The sequence below is a fragment of the Colius striatus genome, chromosome 10 (assembly GCF_028858725.1).
Source record: "Colius striatus isolate bColStr4 chromosome 10, bColStr4.1.hap1, whole genome shotgun sequence".
In the NCBI taxonomy this organism is placed as follows: Eukaryota; Metazoa; Chordata; class Aves; order Coliiformes; family Coliidae; genus Colius; species Colius striatus.
In genome coordinates this window covers 12,180,257-12,205,557 of record NC_084768.1, presented here as the reverse complement: position 1 = coordinate 12,205,557, position 25,301 = coordinate 12,180,257, and the positions used below count along the sequence as shown (strand labels likewise).

The 25,301-nt window shown below is 39.8% G+C and overlaps 1 protein-coding gene across 1 annotated transcript; it reads right to left on the bottom strand.

The window, feature by feature from the left end:
- Nucleotides 1-3,032: 3,032 nt before the first annotated feature.
- Nucleotides 3,033-25,301, bottom strand: SLC25A24 (solute carrier family 25 member 24). The gene is made up of 11 exons (XM_062003278.1): nucleotides 25,004-25,301; nucleotides 14,442-14,568; nucleotides 13,848-13,935; nucleotides 13,256-13,367; nucleotides 10,556-10,714; nucleotides 10,220-10,372; nucleotides 8,919-9,026; nucleotides 7,095-7,262; nucleotides 5,810-5,960; nucleotides 5,315-5,507; nucleotides 3,033-5,065 (listed from the first exon to the last, which is right to left on the bottom strand). Exons 1-10 carry the CDS (start codon nucleotides 25,187-25,189, stop codon nucleotides 5,329-5,331), a joined length of 1,431 nt encoding a protein of 476 aa, XP_061859262.1. The 5' UTR covers nucleotides 25,190-25,301; the 3' UTR covers nucleotides 3,033-5,065; nucleotides 5,315-5,328.

The window sequence follows — 25,301 nt, the reverse complement described above, 5'->3', positions numbered from 1 at the left end:
TTTAGGATGGCAAGAGCATCCAAACAGAAGTTCATCTGCCACCTGCCAACTTCATGGGTCCTGCCTACACCTACACTTCAACAGGATGGATGCAAGATATTCTGCTTTACATGTGCCTAGAGGGAACAAAAGTTTCTGGACTCTACCAACACATTATGTAAGAGAACTTATGGGCTCAGTTTGAGTTCTATTGAGGAGTTCTCATCTCCTACTTTCAGCTTGCAGAGGGTAAGTCTGCAGGGACAGCAGTTTCAATGCTTCAAGAGTGTCCAAGTAAAAGGTTATTCTGGAAGCTGCTCCAGCCACTACACAAAAGAGATGCACAAACTTGGTGCAGAAAAAAAGAGGTTTTATAGGTCGAGATGTATATGAGTATGCATGTGTATAAACACTATGGGTTTTTTATACACCTATATAGCATGTAGTACACTCCTTTGTTTATCCTTAAGCAAAATGGACTCAAAGTCTAAGGCTAGGTGCACAATACTCATGCATTTAGTTAGTTGCCAGAACACAAATAATTTTTACCCTGAATTGCAAAAATAATGTCCAAAGTATTTTTTTACCCATTTTCAGACACCAGAAGGGCTTCGAAGCTAGACATAATTCACACTGCAACACTGACAATACTACAGAGTCACTGTGTTGAATATCCAGTTTTCACCTATTACATCCTCCACAACATAAAGTTTAGATCAGTATCTTGTTTTACTGTAAGCCTTAAAGGCCATCCCTAAGATCATTCAGACATCAGAAGGGGAAGCATTTAAAAACCACACTTTTCCACACGGCAAATCGTCTACAGGTTATGATATCCTTTGTTTTTTAATAGCTTACATATAGCAACATCACCTATTTTAAACATACTTCATACCATACCTTCTCTACACTTCAAATATTGGAATGAAAAGATGCCATCGTGTTATGCTGCATACCAACAAGTGCAGCTAGTTTAGAAGTTGGAAACAAGACACTAAAGAACACTCTAGGCCACAGAAGGATAATTCGTGCCCCAGGCAGGTCCACACCCAGACTCACCTGGGTAGTGCAGCAACACCCAGTGTTCTTTCACATAAGGGAAAGCTGCCAAGTGTGTTTCAGTACACAGTGTTCACTGTGACATTTCCACTAGCAAGTGTGCAAGATGGCTTGTGCCCAGGCTGGTGCCATTATGAGGAATGCCACTGCTGCAGCAGGCAGATCCTGCCAGGAAGCCCACCACAATCAAGTGGGGAAGACCGACATTAGCAGCCCTACATTAAATTCCAAGCAGTTTCTGCAGTGTTTTCTAGCATTAATGCTACTGAATTGCAGTCACACCCCATGTATATTTGAAGGGAAAATAAAGCAAGCTTTTCTTTTCCCTTCCAGGTCTCTTACTTCTAGGCATAGGAAGAATCCTTTGCCCAAGGAACACTCCAGAAAAGCTAGGAGTTACTAGGGATGAATTTGGAGATGGATGCACAATTCCTGAACTTCTTAATAACTTTCTTACGACACTACATGACTTACATTCCCTTCATGCCTAAGTTTCTTTAACCAAAGAGGCAGTATGTATGGTAACATTTTTAATATCATCTACAGGCACCATCTTTGTATATAAAACACCCAGCATAAGAGAAGATACAAAGGAAAGGTGAAAGACTTTTCTGGACTGTAGAATGTAAAAGTTTAGTCTGAAACTTGCTAACAGAAGAGACTAAAGTAGTCAGCAATGTACAAATCCATCACCACTAATTTAAGAACTCAGAATGCATTATGGAAACACACTATGTCAACCGATTATGAAGATGTATTGGTGGAATACAGTAAAAACTAAAGGATTGAGCTTGAAGAAACAGTTATTTGCTTAGAATTATATCCCTCTTGTCCAACATAAAACAGGGATCAAAATTATACTATTTTTGTAAGAGAATTAGGCTGTCCTGAACAGACTGCCTGTCCATGCGGTTTTGCTGCCTCACTATTGTTTTAACATGACCTGCACGTAGTTGCAAGCTGTTAGAAATAATGGTAACATACAGATTGCAGGTCTGAGCTGTTTTGAAAGCCAAACATTGTACATGCTGCCATGTAATAACTCCTATATATCAAATAAGCATTATCAGGATCAGTCTTTGATAAAAAACCTGCAGAATTCATTTTCCCAAGAGGCTAACTTGAAAGCAGTGTCCTGGTATTGTGCTACACTTTGTAGCAGTTGAGATTTTACTTTTGAAGGGGATAGGGGGACTATCTAATTTGGAGAGCACTGAGAGCACACCTTCCCACTCCATCACCATAAGAGAGATCATTTACAGCCTGGCCTTTCTAATTGCAGAGAATTTTCAGTTAAAGTCATTCTTGCCTTGAGAATTGAATGTCAGGCTGTTCATTTAGTCAGGAACTACACACCGAGCACCTACCTCTGCCATTATTTGAAAGGAAACTTTAAAATCTTGTGTTACAAGAACTGTATTTGTAGAAGTCAGAGACAAAATAAAAGCATCCCTAATCTGTTTACAGTTATCTTTAAATATTTGAAGGATTGGTGTGAAAAACTCATAAGGAATTGCAAAGCTGGCTACTGAGAATGCTTTTAAGTAGGACAGACATGCAACACATGCAGAGCAAATTAAGTCAATTCCCTTGAAAATATTTTATATTGATCCTTAATAGGTAAGATTAACATCAAAGCAAGACACACATTAGGAATACAAGCAAGCATGTTGTTCCTGATGATTAAAAGTTCTGTCACGCAGCATGTACAGCAGCAAATTGTGGTGTAAGACTGGTCAAAGAACAAGCAAAAATATTAAACACTATGTGATCACCTATTAAGCAACAAGACAGCTAGAGTTTAATAGCATAACTGTCTGCTCATCCCAAGCTAAGTATTCAAATATCAATGTAATAGTAAAGCATGGGCTCATCTCAAACTTATTTTTAGATAAAGTACCTTCATTTTTGACACTGAGTATTATGCATATAGTGCAATAAAGAAGTGTTATGTCTCAGGCCATGAAATAAAAACATCGAACACTGCAGCCAGATAAGGAAACAAACATTTATTAGAAATTGATAACTCTATAGAGATAAAAAGGTAAACATACATTTAAGAGACAAAGAATACATAATTGAACACAGTTATCATAAAGGCACATATGAAAAATTAACTTTGATAGACCTTCATCTTTTCAACATCATGTTTGGGAAACATCATTACCATAATTGTCACTCATAACGGCACTTGCACACTATAAACCAGATGGAGTAAGTCCGGAAGACTGACACTGCTTAAGTCATCTTCTCATCACATACACACACACACGAGACATTTGCTCATTGGTCACAGTCCAATGAAATGATGGGGAACTTATCTCACAAATCCCACAATGATACAAAACTGTTGGCAAAACCAAGAAACATTTGGATCAGGAAGGCATTGTACATCTGGATCATGTGAAGAGAATGGGGTTATTAAAAAATTTCTTAACAAGTGCAAAGCCCAAGGTTTTCCTAAAGGGAAGGCCAAAAGGCACAGCTACAGCTGCCACCTGCTGAAATCTGACAAAACAACAGTTTATAATACAAAATTTATGGAGTTGTTATAGATGGAAGCACTGAGCACAAATTTACAATTGATTGTTGTTTGAAAAACATGGCCTAAACATGATGTGAAACAAGAGAGGTTCAGGCAGTTATTCATCTTCGCTTTCTTATTTGTTCGTAAAAAAACCTCTGAACATTTAAAAACAACACCCTTAATGACCTCACAGGAATAAAGCTCCTTCTTCAATAATCCAATTTCAGGAAGTGGTCTATGAGCAGTTGCTTTGAGAAAGTCAAGATACATACAATCTTGAAGATAAAAGATTAAGACACCACACATCACAGCAGTAAAAGTGTAACAAATGAGTCAGCAATGATTGTTACTGTATTTCAGTCTTCAGATCTGAAGGCAACTGAAATGTGGCATCATCCCACCACCACCCTCTTACTCCCCCAAAAAAAGGAAGTCACTTTGGAAGTACTTCTACATGGAAATACCTAACTTTCTGCATTGAGGAAGTGCTGCTTCGTTTTTGGAGATGAAGCCGTTTCTCATGCACTACTAAGTTCCGTGTGCATGCTTTGCTTGCTTCACTAACATCAACCTGATGGGCACCTGAGATCAGCAGGCCCATTTGGTTACTTGGACAAAAAGCTTCAGCATTTTACCATCAATGTCACACACACAGCCAGCGTTCACGGAAGACTGGGGGAAAAAGGATTTAGCTCACATGACAAACCTGTACAATCCTTACATAATAATGCAACCCTTTGTTGGCTAAAAAGCACATAGTGGACTGCAGCACTCTGAGTGAGTAAGAGAGGATAAAGAGTCCAAAATGATTGGCATTTCTCTCCCCAAGGCAGCTGTGATAAGCTCCACTATTGGCTGTATTACAATCACTCTCAGCTTAATACTGGATCCTGCATCCTGTTTTTAAACAGCAATGGGCACTTGTATGGAATGGATCTAGTAAACTAAGCCTTTTCTCTTCCTGTAGATTATGATCCTACAAAACATGTGGCTGCAACCCAAAGCTTCTCATAGTTAATGGTGCTAATATTTACAAGTGCAATGAAAAGCAGGCCCAGTGAAGCAGGTTATGGAAATCATTGATTGTATTACAAAAACACTGTGTAAATTCACCTGAGGTATTCTGACAGCACGGAACAGCAGTTGCTCAGGCTCTTAGTCTTTACATGAAAACACAAAAAAAGATAGCCTGAAGGTAAAGGTGATGGGCTACATTTTAACAGGTTATTCCATCCTTATCTGTATCTGAGATTCTATTTCCAATGAACTTAAGTCTTTAAAAATCACAACAGTAAGTGCTCACTTGCAGGCGTGCAAAATATTGCCTGTGAATCACTCAAGTATAGGCAGCATGACAAAACAAAAAGTCACTTTCACATACTCAGCATCAAGGCAGTATGAATTTCTCCTACCTTTTCTTTGATCCAAGCCAAATATACAATTACAGAGGACAAATTTAAAAAAAACCCAAAAGCCAATGAGTAAAACAGGCATGATCTCCTGAAAACACAAACATATTGTTGATTTAAAGATAGTTTCTTGATTTGTTTTTCTCTTAAACATTTTAAAGTGCAATATAGGTATCTGTTTAGAAATGGTTAATTAAAATTTTAAAAAGTTTATTCCCACTTCAGGGTAAAAGTAGAAGTTGCAGCATCTCTCCACAAAACCTGTCTCTGATTGTGAGAGCAGATTACTTGAGGAATTATTTTTGTTCTGGTGTTTCCAACATCATTAGAAGAATCTCACCTTTTTCCTTCATTTCATGCTATTCCCAAATTCTGCTTCATTTTCTCATATACAACATAGCTGATGCTGACAGCTGGAAGCACTTTCATAAAATTAGGGGCTATGCCCCTATAAAGTCCTCTGACTCCCTCTGTAGCAACAATTCTTTGAAAGAGACCAACCATGTTTAGCTGTGGAGTTCCTTCCAATGAGGCTAGAACAAAAAAAAAAAAAATAATGTGTTTTGAGTTTGAACAGTTTGAGTTGCAACAGTTTGAGTTCTCACAGGAAGGAGATCTTTTTAATCCCAGACATTTGAGAGATATCCATGTGTCTAAATCCCACGGAAAAGCATTATCCACACACATCCCTTTGGAAATCTAGGCTTCTGTCCTTAAGTCTGTGCGCAGACCTATCAAGCAAAAATCACAGCTGGGATACAAATGATACAAACATCCCAAATGACAGAATTTTGATGTGCCCACACAGGAACATTTTCAGTACAAGAGGACTCACCTTGAGCCTGCATACGTGTTCTGACAAGAGCAAGAGGATAACTGGCTAACTGCCCACACGTGCTGGAAACAGTACCACATCCCAGCAACACGAAAACACCTGGGTTAGCAGAGCTCGATGCATAGTGTTCTAGCCATGTGCTCTTCAAGAGCTGCCAAGATATAAAATTAAATAGTAAGACAAGAGATCTGCTTTCAAGAAAGTAAACAAATACTTCTTTATTCATATCAAATCTTATGGACTCAATCCTGAAAAGCACCCATCTCACTGCACCAGTCTTACGTGCTTAAAGTACACGAGTCAATACTGTAGCACATGGGTAAGGACTTGAACCAGATCACAGTAGATTGTGCCTAGAACAGAAATCTCTGAAGGGTCCAGCTAAGGAACAGTGCCCATTTTACACCTGATAATACTTGGAGGAGAGGAAAAAGGAAACACATCTCAGCACCCACAGGTTGCAACAAAAGCTCACACAGCTGTGTGCATCACCCCATGCAGAAGCAAAGATGCAAACTGTAGAAAAGAACTTCCATACTGCTTTGAAAATGTTTGCTCAAGCAATTCTGTTTACTACCAGTGACAGTTAAAGTATAGTGTGTCAAAAAATCTGTCTAGACTAAAAAATAAAGAATCTACACATCTGAGTTACTTAACACCCTTTGAAGTAACACCTACCATCTAAGGTAGATAAAACATGCTAATTGTTGCTGATGGGTGTAAGCGGTGCCAGATTCTCTTGGAAGGAAAGAGAATAGTGTTTCAGACTCCTCGGAACAACTATGTGTCAGCCACAAAGAATTCTGGTGACATGCACAGACACACAAGGAATTCAGGTTACTACAAAGTGATTATCAAGCAGAGAAATGGAAAAAATCTAATATATAAATGCAGGTTAGGCAACATAATATGAATATCATATCAGGTTGTTAAGGCTCATATTTGCTACAGAATGGGTAGGTGCCAGCCCAGCAGGGTGGGTTAAGTGTGCAAGCATGTTGTATTGCCAAGGGCTGTATAATCCTGCCTTACTAGTAGATTTCTTGTTTGGTGCTGTTGCATGTAAGGGCTCATCACAGGCACTCCTCAAGGAGAAGCAAACAAATAAAAACATTGTAGTCTAGTAAGATTAGTGTAAATGGTCAATTTGTGTGTTTTAAACTGAAGTCAGCCCTAACACTGAAAGCAGGTGACAAATCCAACTAAACAATGTATTGGAAACAATATTTACCCTTTCCATGAATTAATTCATGAAAGCTACATGCATTCAGTGATCTGAACTCACCTCATAAACAGCAAGGTCAATGCCAGCATAAGGAATTATACCCAGAATATTAGGAATATAGCCTTTGTAGAAGGCTTTTACACCTTCTCTTTTTAAAATCTTCTTAGCACAGTCAAACATCCCAGAATATTGCCCTGTTTTACCCACGGCCAATCTGGTCTTTAAAACCTAAAGGGGAAAAAATAGTAGCTTTAATTACGCATCTATTTATTGACTTATTTTAACAGGAAAAAAACAGTATCTTCCTGCTTATTTAACTGTCTGGAACTGTTTTGCATTTTCCCATCTCCTTTGTGCCGACCACTGTTCAGGCTTTGTTAAGAGCAGGCATCTTCAGGTTTTGTCATCAGTGCAGAGCAGCACACGTACCACCACACACCAGCTTACAAATCAGAGGCCTTTTTGAATTGCAGTTTAGCTTTCTTTTCTTGATTAGAACAGGCAGATCTTTGATTAACTTGAGGGCAGTATGGGCAACATTTGTAAGAATCACTAGCATTAGCTAAATGAGAGCATTAACATACTTAGCTGATCATACTTCTGACCTCAGAACAGCAAAGCACATAATAATAAATAATCTTTTCAAAAGCACAACCCTGAGATGTAGTTAAGAAATACAAAGATTGTGTCTTGCTACTGAAACCAGCATCTGATTCATAATGCAAATAAGTCTTGGAACTAAGAAATTACTAACAGTATCCAAAAGAAACCACAGAGGGAACTTCCCAAGCAAGAATTTGGCCTACTTGAAAGCCTCATAGATTGAAGCTTCCTCGGGAGATTCCTGGCACAGTGCTTTTATCTTTTACTTAGAAACACTCTAAAAACACAACTTCCAGAGCAGTATTATATCTTTGTTAGGGAGATCAGAGCATCTTCTTGTAGAATAGCTCACTCCTCTCCATTGATCAGTGTAATCCAGATGATCTACATAACACTTGGGTTATTCTGTAATTTGGTCCATCTCTGTACTCAGGCCAGCTGTGACTCAGCTCTAACAGCAAGGATGCTATTTAAAAGGAGAGCATTATCACTGTTAGCAATAAAGACAGCTAAGTCCTATTCTTACTGACACTCCTCCCTATGAAAAATGTATTTAGGCTGCATTTTTCGTTACTTCCAAATCTTGATGTTGGTATTGCTTTAATCCCAGACCCAACATATATTCAATTTACTTGCACAAGACAAACTTTCTGGAGAATCAGCAGTAAAGGAAGTGCATCCTACTTCTGTTTTCAAAAAGCAGGACATGAAATAGCTGCCCTAGAGCAGTTAGTTAATACATTAATGCTACGTAAATTGCAACATGTATAGAACCACATACAAATATGTCCTAGAAAGGAACCCAGCCTCAACTGTAGCTGTTACGTTCTCCACGCTGATCTCCTAATCAGAAGCAGCTCCCAATCATAATGCAACAGAACTTCACCAGTTCTGCTACAGACAAGACAATTCCTTGCTTACATACAATGGGCAAAAGATTTACGCCCAATTTAGAAAATACTTGAATATGTACTTCATTTTAAATGTGTTCTTGGATTATTTTTATCCTTCAACTAGGTTTTATTTAAACATTGCTTTAGACAATATTACACAGCCAAATATATATAAACATGACAAGTATTAATTAGAACATGATACTGTCTAAAAGGCCTAGTTCTGAAATTCTGAATAAAAGTCCAAAGTAAATAAAGTCAAAATAAATTAGGATATGGGAACATAGAGTAATTCCAACAATACTTCCAAGAAGAAAAAGGGTTTTACTTTGGAAATGAACCAGACATTTGGCAGAGTCTCCAGTGGAAGCAGATCTATGTTACTTACCTCCATGGGATAAATAGAAGTTTGGGCTGTTGCTCCAGCCAAAGAACCAGACACAAATCTTTCAACAGTGCCTAACTTTCCATCATCCTTAGTGAGTATCTTCTTATACTGTATAGTTAAAACACATAAAATAAACATCACATGCTTCTTAGGGGAGGCCAGAGTTACTATGAGAGGCAGGAGCACAGCACAAAATGTCTTTTCAAGCTGTAATTATTTTTTCTTGTACTTACAGTTACATTTATTAACCCAATAAATTTAGCACTATAATCACTACAACTATGTGGACAAAGATTCTCCAGAATACAATAAATATTCCAGCCTGTAAGAATCCTTCACATTAAACACCTCAGCCACCCACAGTACTGTCTGTTATTCTGAAATCTGCCAACACAAGGGTACCCACACTGTGGCCCTAGATAGCAAAAACAAGCCCAGCTCTCATTCTCTGACTGAACAACTGGATCTGCAAGAAAGATCAAGTAGGACATTCACAGAGACACTCAGAGAGCTGTAAGGACTGTTACACTCAAAAAAATAGACACCATCGTGCAAGAACGTTCCGTTGGCTTCTGAAAGGCAGAGCAGGAGTAAAAAAATATGTGTTCTAGGTTACTCTATAGCACCCAAATCTGCCCTTCAGTCTCATGACATCCCAATTTGCTTGACTTTTTGTTGGTTTTATTTCATAGTTTTACAGAGATGTGCAATATCTTCATTTACTCTTACCCGAGTCAAGAGCCTCAGAGGCAAAATCAAGATCATTTAACTATACCAGGACAGGAGTTCATTTTCCCAAGGAGGATTAGATCTTAACACAATGCTTAAAGCTGATTCAGAGGTAAATATAACTCTGAAATCCGGGATGAGGGCATCTCACATAGCACCGTGATATTTGACTTAAAAAGAATCTTGTGAAGTTCATCTAGCACAATGTGCTACGTTTTTGGCTGTTGCCACTCTGAAGCAACAAACCAGGTATTAAGGAAGCACTCCATATAAAGCTATGTAGACTGGAGGACAGTTTAAAATCTGTGACAGATTTAGTTTACTCACATTGCTTTTAATACAATAGCAAAATATGCCTAACATCAAGTACTCCATTAACAGAATAAATAGACCCTTTTAAAACAGAATAGACCATTTCTTTCAGTATTTCAGAGTGAAAGTCACTCTGAGTCACTATGACAAAATTCTCAACCATAAGAACTTCTATATAATACAACAGTGCAAATAATGAACAGTGTGAGTGACACAGTATTTTATTCACCATTATTTTCATTCCTTACTTATCACCCTACCTGTTCGTAGGCCCAGAACTTGATAGCTGTTTCAGGAGCTATTTTCACAACATTTACACCATTTCCCCTCCAGAGAGATCGGACACCACCTTCTTTCAACATTTGCTTAAAACCACTGGCTATATTCATTTTGTTTGACTTTGAACCATGAACCTAAAAGGAACCAAAGTAACAGTACAGAAGATTGCTTCTATTAGGTGGTATCACTTGCTTAAATGCTTCAGCCAGTAAAACCAGAATTTAGATATTGTAATTGCCCATCAGTTTTCCATAACAGGTGTCTAGAAACTGAAGTGATACACTAGAAACTAAGAGGTTCTGCAACTTTGCACCTACCTGCATCATCACTTTAAGGCGATCTAATGGTGCTGTACCTGTTCGAGAGACAGCACCAGCCACTCCTCCTGCCAACAGCTGTTTCCACCACTGTCCTGTCTTCTTCTCTTCTTCTGTGAACTCATCTGGGACAGTCAAACTGTCACCTATATCCAACACCTATAAGAATCCAAAGCAAAAATGTGCAAATGATGGTGTCCTTCCAGTATATCAATTTTATCAACAGTTCCAACTCCAAATTCACCTACTACCTGATAATGTGTACACAAAACGCTAGTTAAAAATAAAAAACCATCTAATTTGCATTCTATAATTAACTTGCTATGGATTGCTATTGCTAGTCAACAAACAGCAACTTCTAATGACTTCTACAAAGGCATTAAGTAGCAACACCACAGACCCACCATTTCAAAGACTGCACTATCATCATTAAAAATGATGACAGATTTCCCCTTTGGCATTCTGTCATGATCAGGAGACCTTCACAGTCTGCACCACAGCTCAAACGCTTATATGTTGCAGCTAACCCTTCACCGGACAGCCTTCTGGGATTAGTTTGGTAATCTCCTAAGGATGCTAACAAAAGATTTCTCTCTCATGGTAACTTATTCACACATATGTGGGATTTCCCCTTCCCCCTCTCAACCCAAGATTTTAAAGTAGCAGAGCTGATATATCAGAATCTTCTGTTTCCAGTAACTGCTGTGTATTAGCTTACAAAATCTCCAGTTTGACTAATGCTTTATATACATTAATGACTTCTTTGAACTTTCATCATGAGAAGCATGTTTATACTACCATTCGATCTGAACAATTTGACAGGCCTTAGCAATAAGCTGTCCAAGACATCTGAATATGGAATTTCACATTTAACTGAAACACAATCTCTGCTCTTTATCTAATTTATAACCATGATATAGGAAAAAAAATACACTGTAGGTAACACAGAGCAAATATTACACAAATTAAACCATAAAGAGTAAGAATGTTTTAATAACTACTGACCAGAAAGCATGTTAACCAATGTTAACTTTTTTTAACTACTGCTGGTTTTAATTGTAGACACTGCATCCCTGACTCATGCTGCATTCCCTATCTGTTTAGTAGGCAGAACATCATCTTGATCAGCTGGAACGGAAGAATTGCAGGATACTGATTATAAATATAGCCACTAGACAAAATGGATAAGCTCCAACTATTCTGGATATTGAACACAGAACAGATTAATTAGAAAATCTTTTCATCTTTCTGACACTCATGGTTTCTAAGTGAGGTGACATCAGTTGCTCAACTACATGGAAACATCACAAGATCAATCCAAACTTTCAAAATTTAATTTCCATGTTCTTAGAGATACTACACATATCTACCAGGGTTTAGACCTTATGTCTACCAGGCCCTAAACACAGTTAAGAAAAAGCAGCTACATTTCAGGGTGTTCATAACAGAAAGGCCAAAGCTACCCACTCATGATAATGCTATGCCAATGCTGCTATCTGCTTGGAAGAGTGTGACAGCAACTAAAATTTTACAACAAAAACAGAACTGAAGAGCTGTCTGTGCCAGCCAGGCACGTGAGGTCTCACAGCTGCTCTTATCTGAAACACCAGCTGTGTTGCTGTAGAGCTGGATTTGTCTTGCTGTGATAAGTGGGTCATCAGCTGACTGCAACATTGGAAGATCACAAGAGACTTCTAAAACTGCTTCTAAGGGATAACTAATGAAATTCTATAATTAACAAAATTTATTTTACATTTAATAATAGTAATATGAAGCATTTTATTAAAGCAAAGGCTTATCTTTCCACTAAGGAAGTTGGGAACAGGACTACCTGAATTCATAGCAGTGCTTCAAATGTTTTCTTCATCAAACAAGGAGCTAACTCCCTTTTGGCAAGCATTTCTGAATGGAGGTTGCGCAGCGTGAAATACTCAAAGCTTTCATATCTCATAAAGTGTTTTTTATTATGGAAATTCCAACTAATCCTTGAAGATATAAATGGTCTCACTATAGCCAAAAGAATTTATCTAATTTTATGCATTACTCCACTAATTCACAGGAAGGATATTTTGAAATTGGGTTACTCCTGGTTTACTTGCCTTATTATTTGTTCTTCAAAGTCACTGAGGTGGCAAGAGTTCCATTCAATGGGAACTTAAAAAATTTCTCCGCACAGTGGATAGCCTATTGCTGAATATTCTGTCATTCTTAAATTTCACTCCATAGCACAAAAGAGTGAGACAATATGTGCACAGAAAATCATCACTAATGACAGCAGTGATTTTATCGTAATAATATTACTATGGAAATGCAAATACTGAATTAATTTGAACGTAGTTAAAATGCTTCTAGAATTTGTTTCAGTACATCAAAAGCCCTGAACATAAGAATGTACCATAATTTGAAAAAGATTTCATATTGGACTTATTATCTTTTCGTGAAATATTTCCAAAGGAAGCCAAGGAACTCCTTCCAAAGAATTACTGTTATTGACAAAGTTTAGATGAAGTACTTCATTCAGAAAGAACTCAAGCTACCCTGCTTGTAAATGGGATAGCACCAAGGAAAAAGGAAAACCAAACAATCAGAAGACGGGTATGCTTCAAATATGACTGTGAAGCTGTTATATTCCATATTGCAAACTAACCCAGCAGAGATCAACTTAACAGCTGCCCTAAGTTAAAAGAAAGTTGAACTTACAGTGGAATGTTTCCAATATCGAATTATTTCCTCAATGTCTGTAGCTGGGTTAAACATAAAATGATCTCTCCACTCATTCCAGTCTACTGTCATTGTCCCATCAGCATCAATACTGAAAAGCAAACAAACAAAATGTTCCAAGGAAGCAGTAGCAGGGATGGGGTTTTGTTCTGTTTTGTTGCTGCTGTTTTTTTCTGATCCTTTCTTTTATTAAAACCATTGGCTGTCACATTGGTGACAACTGACTGTAGGTTCCAAAAGGACACCTCAAGGCTGAATCTGCCATGGCCTTTCTATACTATGCTTTTCTTATCCAAGTACACCTGGCATATTCCATTTTTAAACATAACACAATGCCTCTTTCTATCAACATTTATATGGAAATCATGTAACATTCTCTCCCCAGAACCAGACACTCAAATAGTGACTAGACTTCCTGTCATCCAAGAACAGATGGGAGTATGTGAGAATTCCTATAAAGGCAACACTGAAAGTACTAACATCTTTCAAAGTTATAATCACATTCTGTTCTCTGAAGTATAAAAAGATCATAAATCAACATACAAAGAAGCTTAACATAATAATTTCTGACCTTTGCAGGATTTTTTCTGCCTGTTTTTCTGAAATGCTTATACCCAATATCTTGAGTGACTGGACAACTTCTGATGCTTCAATTTTTCCTTGAAACATTAAAAAAAAAGACGATACATTTAAAACACTTAGCACCTTAGAACTCATTAAGTTCCACAGTAACACCTACAGAGCAGCAAAGATAACTTAAAATCAATTTAAATACAGATTACATATTTTGTTTGTCTACAAGGACTGAGCAAAGGTAAGTACATTAAAATCATGCAACCAAATGAGATGCAAACATTCAGTGAGTTAAAAAACGATTTTATCTTTAACAGATACTTAGAAACTTCCTTATAGTTTCTCCATCTAGGGAACAAAGAGCCCCAGATCAATGGACCTAGAAGATAACAAAAAGAAAAAAAATACTATAATCATTGACTATTTAAATCTATGGTAAACTATAATTATGATCCTATTAAGGATATGAAGCAGGGGTTCTGTACTCAAAACTTTTTGTCACTAGTTTAGACAAATAATTTAAATGAAGATAACTTTTAATGCACAGTCTCTTCAAACAATATTTGAACAAATGAAATAAATCAAGACATACCATCGTTGTTTTTGTCCAGGCTCTTAAATGCCAGTTTCATCTTCTTCTCATGATCTTTAAGATACTGCATAAATTCTTCAAAGTCTAGCTGGCCATCCTGGTTAGTATCTCCAGCTTTAAAAATTTTCTGTTGAGAAAAAATTCAACATTTGACTTTTCCAAATTAGAGCAAGTCACAACGCAACAACAGCATGGCACAGACCTGGCTTGAAGTAAAGCATTATATTGGTCACTTTGAGAGTCAAATCAGGAAAGCACCCAATCATACACTTCATATTATGTACATTTCACTTTCAGAGTTTAACATACCCTAAATTCATGCAGAGACAAAATATTCAGGCAAAGACTTAAGACAGCATTATTTATTATTTATTATTTACCTAAATTTCCTACTAAAAGATTTTAAGGTTTCTTACCCAGCACTGGCAATTTGCCAGGTGTCAAATGGTAAATTTTACAGGTATAAGGTTGTGGAGAAGGAGGTCAGGGATGGAACAGAATCATGAAAAGAGAACATCTTTAAGCTTATGACTTTCTTGGTTATACGTGAACTTGCCAATATGCCAGTAAAACTAAACAAATACTGTCTTAAATATTCTCTTTAATCCAGTGGGCTATTATTTATGAATTATAAAGATAAAAAGTGAACTGATATTTGTAACTGCTGACCAAAAAAACCCCACAGACCATGTCTGACTAGTCCTTTTACCCCCTAGGGTTTGAGAAGACTGGGCTTTCTGCTTCAAGCTGAAGCATGGAATAAAAAAAAATTAAAACAAATAAACAAACAGATAACAGATTTGTAACAAATAGAAGCACATTTATTTTCCATTTCTATGTGTGTTTCCTAGTAACTGTCCTGTGGATAAGAAACATCTACATGCAAAATTAACTACAAGCTGAATGCACAATATACAACTGCCAGCACTGCAGGAAACTGAAATACAGCCTGCAGACACACACATCTCCTTCAACTAAGGGAAAGAATACTTGACCATGTTTGTGTGTGAAAATATACTTTCTAAAATAGGGAAATTACGGTAGCCCCCAAGCAGCAGCCTGTGCTGAGGCTTGTCTTCAGAAGAGAGCAAAGCCCAGGCTAACAAGCTCTGCAGGATTTATTGGCTTGGGCCTTGTGCCACAGCAAGGGCCGCTCCCTGCGCAGAGGGAGAGCAGTGGGGCCGAAGCGAGGTTTCTCTCCATGTGTGCAATCCTGCAGGGGCACCACTCCCTACATGAGACCAATATGGCAGCACAATCTCTTCATTACTTTGCAGTGTTTCAGAGAACTAGGTACATGTAAAGCACATGCCAGAAATTCTTCCACGTAACTTCTACAGGTTACCCTGCGCAACTGTAGCTTTCTGAGTAAAAGTAACTCTCAATAAGATTTGCACAGCTGTTCTAATCTGCAAATCTGGTTTTAATCATTTTATTTACTCCACTATAATTAGAAGAAGTCTTCAAAAGGCCAAAGTCCAATAAATTCTACCCTACAGAAACTAAACATAAAGGAAGTTGAAAACTCTGGTGTATTTGTCACAGATGTCTGAAAAAATCGTGGACACACATGAATACATTTAGATTGCCTGCTTCATCTCTACTCTATCCCTCTACTAAAAGAAATGTACTCGAATGTTTAATCTCAAAAAACCCAAAAGCGTCCTGCTATACTCCCACAAGCTACTGAGCAGAGGCAATTTATGTGGCAGTCACACACACAGCTTTGAGCGAATTCTGATCAACATGAATTGTTACTATTCCCTACTGGTATCTGAACAACACAAACAGAATTGTAGGACAAGAAAAGCGTTGTTCTGGCTCACAGGTATGACAAAACTTTAGCTAAATTCCAATTACAAAACCTCCACTGCTGAGGATGACGTGAGCCAAGGAAACGGAAATTCCTGGGAGGTTTAGAGAGCTGGCGATTAGTATGTGTGAAATGGGGCACCCTTCACTTCTGCCAAATCAGCAGATTTTACATTGCAACAACCAGAAAAGAATAAGCACAAACATACTCTTCTCTCCCTACTTTTGTTTTTACAGTTATTTTCCAGACTGCAAACCAGTCTCAGTCCCTCTCCGTGCAGCAGAAAAGAAGCTACAGGGAAGTATGCTTTTCCTCAGCAGGCACATGCATTTCTCTCTACAAACCTCAAAGTTCATACAAACAAAAGCCTCTGTCTGTCTACGAAATGCACTGATTATGTGGATGTTAAAGTTTCAGATAAAAACCTGCAATTTGCAAGTTTGTGGAACAGGCAGGAATGTTCAGAAGAGCTTGCCTTCCACTTGGGAGGGCAGAAACTCCTCCGTGGGGGGTTATACACCCCATGGGCACAGCCAACAGGAAGACATGTACTTGATTCTGTGGGGAGCCTAGGAAACTAACTCCCAGGTACAAACTGCCCATTCACAGCATCAAATAATAAATCAGGCTGGAAGGAACCTCTAGAGGCCATCGAGCTCAACCCTGGCTCAAAGCATGTCTGATCAGATCAAGTTGCACAGGACCACGGGACCATCTAATTGAGTCTTGAACATCTCCATGGATGAAAGTTCCACAGCCTCCCCAGGCAACCTGTTCCAACATTCAGTCACGCTCACTTCAGTTCAACAAGGGATCCAACTGTGCTGTTCTGCATTTCACATACTACCAGGTTTTACACAGCTACCACCATTTGTCACTGGGCCACTTCCCGGTTCACCATCAGTACACTTTAAAATTGGCGTGCTTACAACAATAGAGCTGGAACCAAAGTAGATGCCAGCCCTCACCTGGAAGTCCTGGGAAACAATGTTCAGTGTGCCTGCCACGCAAAACCTGCCATTTCTTGTTACAGACTTACTGTGGGATCACCTCACCCTTATGCAGGCCCAGCACTAAGATGAAAATGTTTCTTTTTCAAGGCATGCCATTTCTTTTCTCATTGTCTAAAATCTTTAAGCAATAAAGACAATCCACTACATAAAATTAAATGATGACAACATAAAGAAATACTAATAACTGATAGATACAGAAGGACTGTTTAGATCATCTTTCTCTTTAATACTATGGGGTTTCACAATGTCCCTCTGCTGATCTATTTGGTCACGACACTGCTGCCTTTTTCTTGTCTTTTTTTTTAACTGTTACTTCTATTCTTTTTCTGCTGTGTATTTTCTTAATACAGTAGTTGATGAAGTCCTGCACAGCAAGGTGACACTAGTGTGAAAGGCTACAAAGAAGCTGAAATACTGAAGAATGTTAGTTTTCGATTTCTGAATGATATAAAGCACGTTTTAGTGTTTAATTCCTGCTCCCCAGGAGATCTCTGTATTTGGTGTGGAAATGTAAACCAGTAGGTCTTTGAAAAAAAACATGAAAAGTTACAGATAGACTTTATACACACCTAAAAATCCTGACACTCTGTAAGTGGTCTGATGAATTATTACATTGCCCTGTGCCAAAGTTAGGAACTTTAACACATTCATAGCCACGATGTAAGAAAAGAGAATGCAAGATGCTAGAAATCTCAGTGCTTTTTAATGCTTTTATGCAGACTTTTAAGCTCCAGATTGAATTTTATAGTCCTTAGCATCACCATTTGTGTATTGTGTGTAAGCCTTCACATCTGGTTACAAAACCATAACTATATGAAAGGTGGGGCTGCTCAGTGCAAATGAGTACAAATCATCTATTCATTAGCTTGCTATTTCAGCTAATCAATATCACATAAAGAACACTGGAAAGGAAGTGGTTCGTCAAGAAGTTACTGGGCGTTGCTGGCTTCCTATCATGCTATCTACAAGGCACAAATACAAAAAGAACACAAAGATACATAATTAGTGCAATTAGCAACTCATTGTTGTGTAATATATGACTGGAGTTCCAAAGGGCACAGTTGCAAATATTGCATATTAAAAAACACCAGCATCAGGGTAAGAGCAGCATCATGTCTTCAGACATTCACAAATTTCACATTTTCTTTTAAAACCAGAGGCACTACATAAAAACAATCACAACATTGCCTTCCATTCTTCTCCCATTCTTCTATTCTTTCCTGCTTCTCAAAAACAAATAGTGCCAGTCAGCCACACAGTTCTGCATTCTACAACCTTAAGGTCCTAGACTGTAATCTTTTTGGAAGCCAAATTCAGTCGCAGCTCAAGGATACGCTACGCTTCTCTCTTCAGTGGATCTGTACCCTACAATATATCTGACAAGACAAATTTATGACACATAATGATAGCCCAAAAATCTTGTCAGAGTCAGTCTTGTCAAATTGCATCAGCTAGAAGACAAATCCAGCACAAAGGGACAGGGCCTGAGGATGTCTCCACACAGCAGTATACCCCGAGCAGTGAATCCACACAACGCACTAATGAACTGGACTGCCACTTAAGAAGTCTAACACAACACCACATTCTGAGCAAGACCGTAATCTGCACTACCTACAATGACCTCCCAACTTATTCAAAAGCTGCATTCATATGACCTGTAGGTTGAGAAAGGTGATTCTTCCCCTCTGTTCCATTCTTATGAGACCCCATCTGGAGCAGTGTTCAGCTCCAGGGCCCTCAGCACAATAAGGAAGTGAACCTGTTGAAACAAGTCCAGAGGAGGCCCAGGGAGATGGTCAGAGGGCAGGAGCACCTCTCCTACGAAGACAGGCTGAAGCAGTTGGGGTTGTTCACCCTGGAGAACATTCAAGGGAGACCTTTGAGCAGTCTTCCAGTACCTAAAGGGACTGACAAAAAAGCTGGGGAGGGACTTTTTACAAGGGCCCGTGGTGATAAGACAAGGGGGAACAGCTTTAAACCAAAAGAGGACAGATTTAGATTAGATATTAGCAAGAAGTTCTTCACTGTCAAGGTGGCTGAGACACTGGAACAGGTTGCCCACAGAGGCCTGTGGATGTCCCATTCCTAGCAATGTTCAAGGCCAGGTTGGATGAGGCTTTGAGCAACCTGATCCAGCAGATGTCCCTGTCTAGGGCAGGGGAGTTGGAAGAGATGTTCTTCAACATCCCTTCCAACCCAAATCATTAATGATTTGCTTCCCTCCCAAAGCATACTCCAAACAGGCTCTTTAAACATGCCACAGGCAGGCATTAACTGAGTTCTCCACTCCAGTATGGCAGACTTGCATTCTTGACAGTAGCAGAGATGTTGCCATTTGCTGCAGAGATTCCCCTTCCTGTTCTTTGTCTGGAGCCTAAGTCTTCCCTGCAACAGGAAAGCACTTGCAGCATCTTCTCATTGGTCTATTTCAGGTAACAGAATCTCCATAAAACGAGTGTAAAAAGGAAGGAATGCAAGTCCCAAGCATGCTCTTCAATATGCCTCGCAGGAGCTGCTCCCTCGAGGAGCTGCATAAATTCTCTCAACTCCTAGCTATGAATTAAATTCCAAGAATCTGAAGTAGCATAAATGGGAGATGAAAACTATCTCTGGTACCTTCATTCATCATTCCTTGCAAGTTACACTGGTATTTTGGACTTTGAACATACTTGACAGACTGACTTTTTCCATTAAGTAAGACTACTCTGCTACAGAGGCATCCTCACCCCACAGTCACCTTAAAAGATGTACCCGTTTACCTTGAGTGTTCACCTGGGACATACTCCTGCCTCAAGACAGGGATTTAGCAAAGCCTTTCAGCAGGATGTTAAGAGATCTTCCAGAGGTGGGAGTTCCCATATTTGGTGCCTGGCATTCTTGCACTTTGCAGCAACAAGAGGAAGAAGTAATCATTCATCCTGCCACTGTTCACTAAAAAACCTATCAGGTTAGTATTAAAAAAAAAATCATTTTCTCTCCTTGGATGCTCAAATTACTATGAAAACAAACATATTCACCTTGCTATTCTGTATGGGGACTTGGAGACTACAGTATGTGTCAGTTCAAAGCTTCTGAGGCTCTACACCTTGAAATGAAATAATGACTTACACATTTGCTTGCAACTGAAGCCAGATATATTGCCGAAGATGATTGTGGCATTTTACAGTTAAGTCTCCATAGTCAGACATAATGATAACACCTATTAAGACCTGAAAAGCAAAGTTTAAAGGAACTAAGTTTTCTAAAATCACATGATGTAACATCTGTTTTGGAAAAAAAAGTTGAAAATGCTTGTCTAGTCTAAATCTATAGTACCAGTTTTTGGCATACTATTGAGAGAAAGCTTCATTTCACACGACGAATGACACACAGACACAAAGCTGAAGCTTCTAAGACTGCAAATGTGCATACCACATACAATAATAATTTCTAAGAGTATACACCGTGTGATCAAAAATGCCCATGTTTCTTCTAAGAAGTTGCCAAAGTAACTAGTGCTTTCATAACGTTTCTAGTCAAGAAAGAACACGATGAAGAAGTTTCAGTAACGTGGTCTAGTAGCTGGCCGATTGTGCCAGTCAAGGGAGTTAGAAAAATGAAGAAAAGTGCTCAAGTCTCAATAAAACACTGCAGAAATATTCAAGGATATATTTAGCTTAGTCACTAAACAAATATGTGCTTTCTGGAATAAGTACAGCTATAATAACTTAAGCTCTGAAGCACTATCTGCCTACAGTTTTTAGAGGCTGGAGAAAAGCAGAGAAGAAAACAATGTCCTCCTGGCCCTGTTATCACCCACCCTGCTGCACTGAGGTGTTGCACTGTACACAGCACAGGGGCCTGCCACGCTGGACAGAACTCTGAGGGGGGTTTTGTTTAAATGCAGCAACACATTTCAAGTGTTCTGAGTACCCTGAGATTTCACTGAACAAAGATTTTCATAGACACAGTTGATAACTCTAAACAGACCCTATTCTGATTGCTGAGAGTTCAGTCTTGTTGGGTTTTGTTTCCAGCACACAGAAATGTCTAATCATACTGTTTCTTCATCTAAAGAGCTTTAATGTAGTCAAAGACTTATGTTAAAATCTGACAGAGACAGTCCAAATAAGATCACTACATTGTTTCCAGAACGTGGAACTAATTTCAATAGCATCTCTCTACTCTTAGCTCCAGGACTCCATGTATAAATAGTACCTGAATTTGAATGCTTGGCTGTTCCTACCACAAACTGAAGCTTGAAATATGGGGTTCAACTCCCACACGTTTACTGTAAGGATTGACTGCAACAGAAGGGAAGAGTGAACAAAAATAGTACTTCACATAACCACCCACACCATTTATGGTACTCCTGTCTAAGAGCTCACAGCATTCTGAAGACACAGGATGAGATCATTTGTGATCTGATCCCAGCATATATTTTGCATCTCTACTGGACAACTCTGCTAATCAAGATGACCATACAATAGTTGTTAATGTTGCCTGTAGAGCAACATTTGATACTGTCATCACCCCGAGTTCCTTCTTTGTAGGTGTTGACATACGGTGTCAATAATCTTTTTAAAGCTTTGCAAAGTTACCCATTCCTGGTGTGTAACACACTACAGTTCAAGACAGGAGTCATTCTGGCAGCCTCTAAGCAGCATACATTTTTTATTTTCTACTGCTTTACTTGTGTCTGTAAGATACTGTCTTCTACTTGACCTGCCTCCTGTCAAAGTCAGAAGCGCCTGTCACATTGTGTTATGATGCTTTGCTACAGGGGAAAAAGTGATTCTTCCATGGAGGGGCATGCAACCCATCTCCAAAGCTTGCCACATGGTTTCACATCAATTTTTCCATCTAAAACATGACTTGGCCTGAAAGAGTGTCTCATCGTACATTAAACATTAATAAAACTGCCAAGACAACTGATGAAAGGCCAAATAAAAGGAGTACGCCAGTATTCAATTACTCAGACAGCAGCTTTGGATCTTTTGAAGAAATGCATATTCCTTCTAGGGAAGAATTACATTTCAAGAGAAAAGAGGAAAGTAATATTAGTAGCACAAACATTAATTTATACGATGAAGATGAGGACTTTGGATGACCCAACTGCCCTGGCAGTGAAACACAGTAATGCTCCCATGTCCCATGCAACCGAAGTCAGCTCTGCAAGAGGATTTTTGGAAGTCCAACCCAGACCTGCATCTTGAACATAACAATAGTGCCAGGCCTGAGACCTTGACCCAGCCACGAGGCACTAAAGGTTCCTCTGCTTTAGGATATCCCAAGGTCTGCCCACCCACAGGTGACCTCACTGTCACCCCACAATGACACTAGGCTGGCAGGGCCGAGCACTTCAATAGCTGACACCTGGCCATGTTGTGTACTATTGCCACATCTCATTTCCGTACTCATTAGTTATTACTAATTACAAGTAATTATCTATTACTGGAGAAGAAGTAGTCTTACAACTAAACATAAATGATGGTTCGATATCTGACTTGAAAAATAAAATATCTTTTTATCAAGTAGTAAAAAGACATTTTACTGAATTCAACATCACATTACAGCTTGAAGCAAAGTAAGTGGGAGAAGACAGCACTGAGCTTCAAGAAAGCACAGGAAGCAGAATAACTACGTAATGACAGGAAAGAAACCAGAAGCAAGCCTTACTGAGGCTCTCGTATTATAAAAAGTGTAGGTATTAACAGTTACTTATAACCAGTCTAGTTTCTAGTTTAAAACTGTGCCCACCATTAAGTTTAAAGCAGTGAGCACATACAAGTTTCAGCGCACTCCAACAGCTCTTCCACCCCTCTCAAACATGCGACATGACTCATGCCTTATTTTGTTTGCTCAGTGTTTCTCAAGCAACTAAGGCAGCCAGTTCCTGCTCTCCATTACATCCAGGTAAGTTTAGCTTATGGCTGCTGATTTCATGGGCTTCACTTCCAGTTTGTCCTGGAGCAACTGAGAAGAATTTGATAGATATTTTCTGTTATTAGTGCACAACTCAAGTACCACAATGATCTTGAGAAAGAACTCAGAACTTCAATTCTAAGTTGCTCAAAACTTCAGAGGCATGCCACTTCTGTCTCAGGGCTTTCAGTGAATTATATTGGAAGACTACTCTCATTAAATGCCAGAAAACTAACTGGTCACCTGTTCCCCTGCTGTTCAATACAAGTAAAATCCTCAAATTGGTACAACAGGTTTTCAACACAATGTGCCATTCAAGTTCGTAACTAGCATGCTCCTAATACCGACATTTCTCATGGATAAGCGAACAGGTCAAACTGTGCCTCTTATACACCAAATCTGAGAAACGTACTTATTGTAAAGGTGGTTTTGATGAGAAGCAATGTTGAAGTGAAAGTATGCCCTCATTTATACTCTCACATAAGCATTACTCAATTCAAGAGGCCTGCTGGATACTTTTCCTGTAAGCATATGAGCCAGAGACTTAACATACCAAAAAGAGGTAAAACAGAGATCAAGCAATGAGACGATGGGAAAGGATTGGGCAGAACATCCCATGATTAGTGTAAGGTCACTGACATTGAATTTGTGACCCAATACACTCTTAACACTACAATCGAAATTTAAGTTCTCTTTCAGAAACCAGGCAAGGACTAGACCAGTGGCAGTGGAATACCATCTAGCCATTCTTTATACTGAAACAAAGAACAGGACTGTTACACCCATAGCTCCAGCACAGATCCCAGCTGTACCTGTTCAGCCCACCCATTTGTGCCATTCCAGCAGAGACTTGCCTTGGCCACGCAAATAATGCAGAATCACGCATTAATTGATTTTATATCCTGATTCCTGGGGATTACCAAAAGCAACTGAGAAAGAGAAGTTTCTTTCAGGTCAGATTTGCTAGTGTAATTCCACATTGCACTGGAATGCTTGATGACTCAAGTTTAAGTGACTCAAGTTTTACTGACATGTCACAATATAGATAACAAGGGACAAAGAAATGCAGTAGTCGAACTGGATCACTACAGAACCCACAGACTACAGAGAATGTACTGAATATTTAGTGGTTTGATGGCCACTGTTAAAAGTGTGCGTTTTTTAAACAGAAAGGCCTTGGTATCAGACACAGTGTATGCCACAAAGAATCATTTCCATGTCCATACACTCATGAAGACCTAGCTTCAATGACTAGGTCTGACATTGCAACGTACCATTATAGAGATTGACTTGCCAGATGCCCAAATTGAGTCTTAATTTATTCTAACTTCATGCAACACATAATGACAGGAGAAAGCTGTAAGTTATTGCCCTTTCTCACGCTGGAAGAAGAAAAGGCTATCAAATACCACACAATAATATAGCTCAAGGAAGTCACAAGTGGATACATGATGACTAAACCCGGCCGTGCCCACTCGGCCGTGGAACCGACAACACCCGCAGCTACAAGCGTCTGCACTCGGGATCCCTCATTCGTAGCCCTGCGGCGTGCCTATGCAATACAGCCCCGGAGCGGGCACGGCGTCCCCGGGCCGAGAAAGGCAGGCCCGAGGCCCTCTCCGCGCAGGCACGGCCCGAAGCCCCCGCTGCCGGCGAGCCGCAGGCGGGCAGTGGCCGCTGCCCCGGGGCGGGGTGTGGCGGCAGGCCCCGCGGCAGCGGGGGCCGGGCACCGGCCGCTCGCCAGCGGCTGCTCCTCCGGGCGGCAGCGCCGGCGCGAAGCGGCCGAACGCCGGAGAAAGGCCGCCGTCGCCGCGCCCCCGACCCGCTCCTACCTCCTCCGCCTCTTTTCCCAGGGGGATGCCCATGGCGCGGAGACCCGTCTGGAGCTCGGCAATATCCACCCTGCCGTCTTCGTTGAGGTCCAGCTTCCTGAAGAGGTTGGCGTACCGGGAGTCGCCATCCCTGCTCCCGTCGCAGGCAGCCGCCGGGAGGACGAGGCCTCGCAGGAGCTGGAACATGGCGAGACCGAGCGGTGCGGGCAGCGGGACGGTCGCCCCTCGGCTCCCGCGGGCTGGGCGCGGACGGCAGCCACCGCCTGCGCCGCTGCCAACGCCCGCAGCTGCCGGAGGA

Bases quoted from the DNA above. Each gene is read 5' to 3' on its own strand.
- SLC25A24 (XM_062003278.1), bottom strand. From the start codon at position 25,189: ATGTTCCAGCTCCTGCGAGGCCTCGTCCTCCCGGCGGCTGCCTGCGAC. The intron at 14,569-25,003 runs GTAGGAGCGGGT...TTTTCTCAACAG, and splicing joins TGGGAAAAGAGGCGGAGGAG to AAAATTTTTAAAGCTGGAGA. The intron at 7,263-8,918 runs GTAAGTAACATA...TTTCCCCTTTAG, and splicing joins CTTCTATTTATCCCATGGAG to GTTTTAAAGACCAGATTGGC.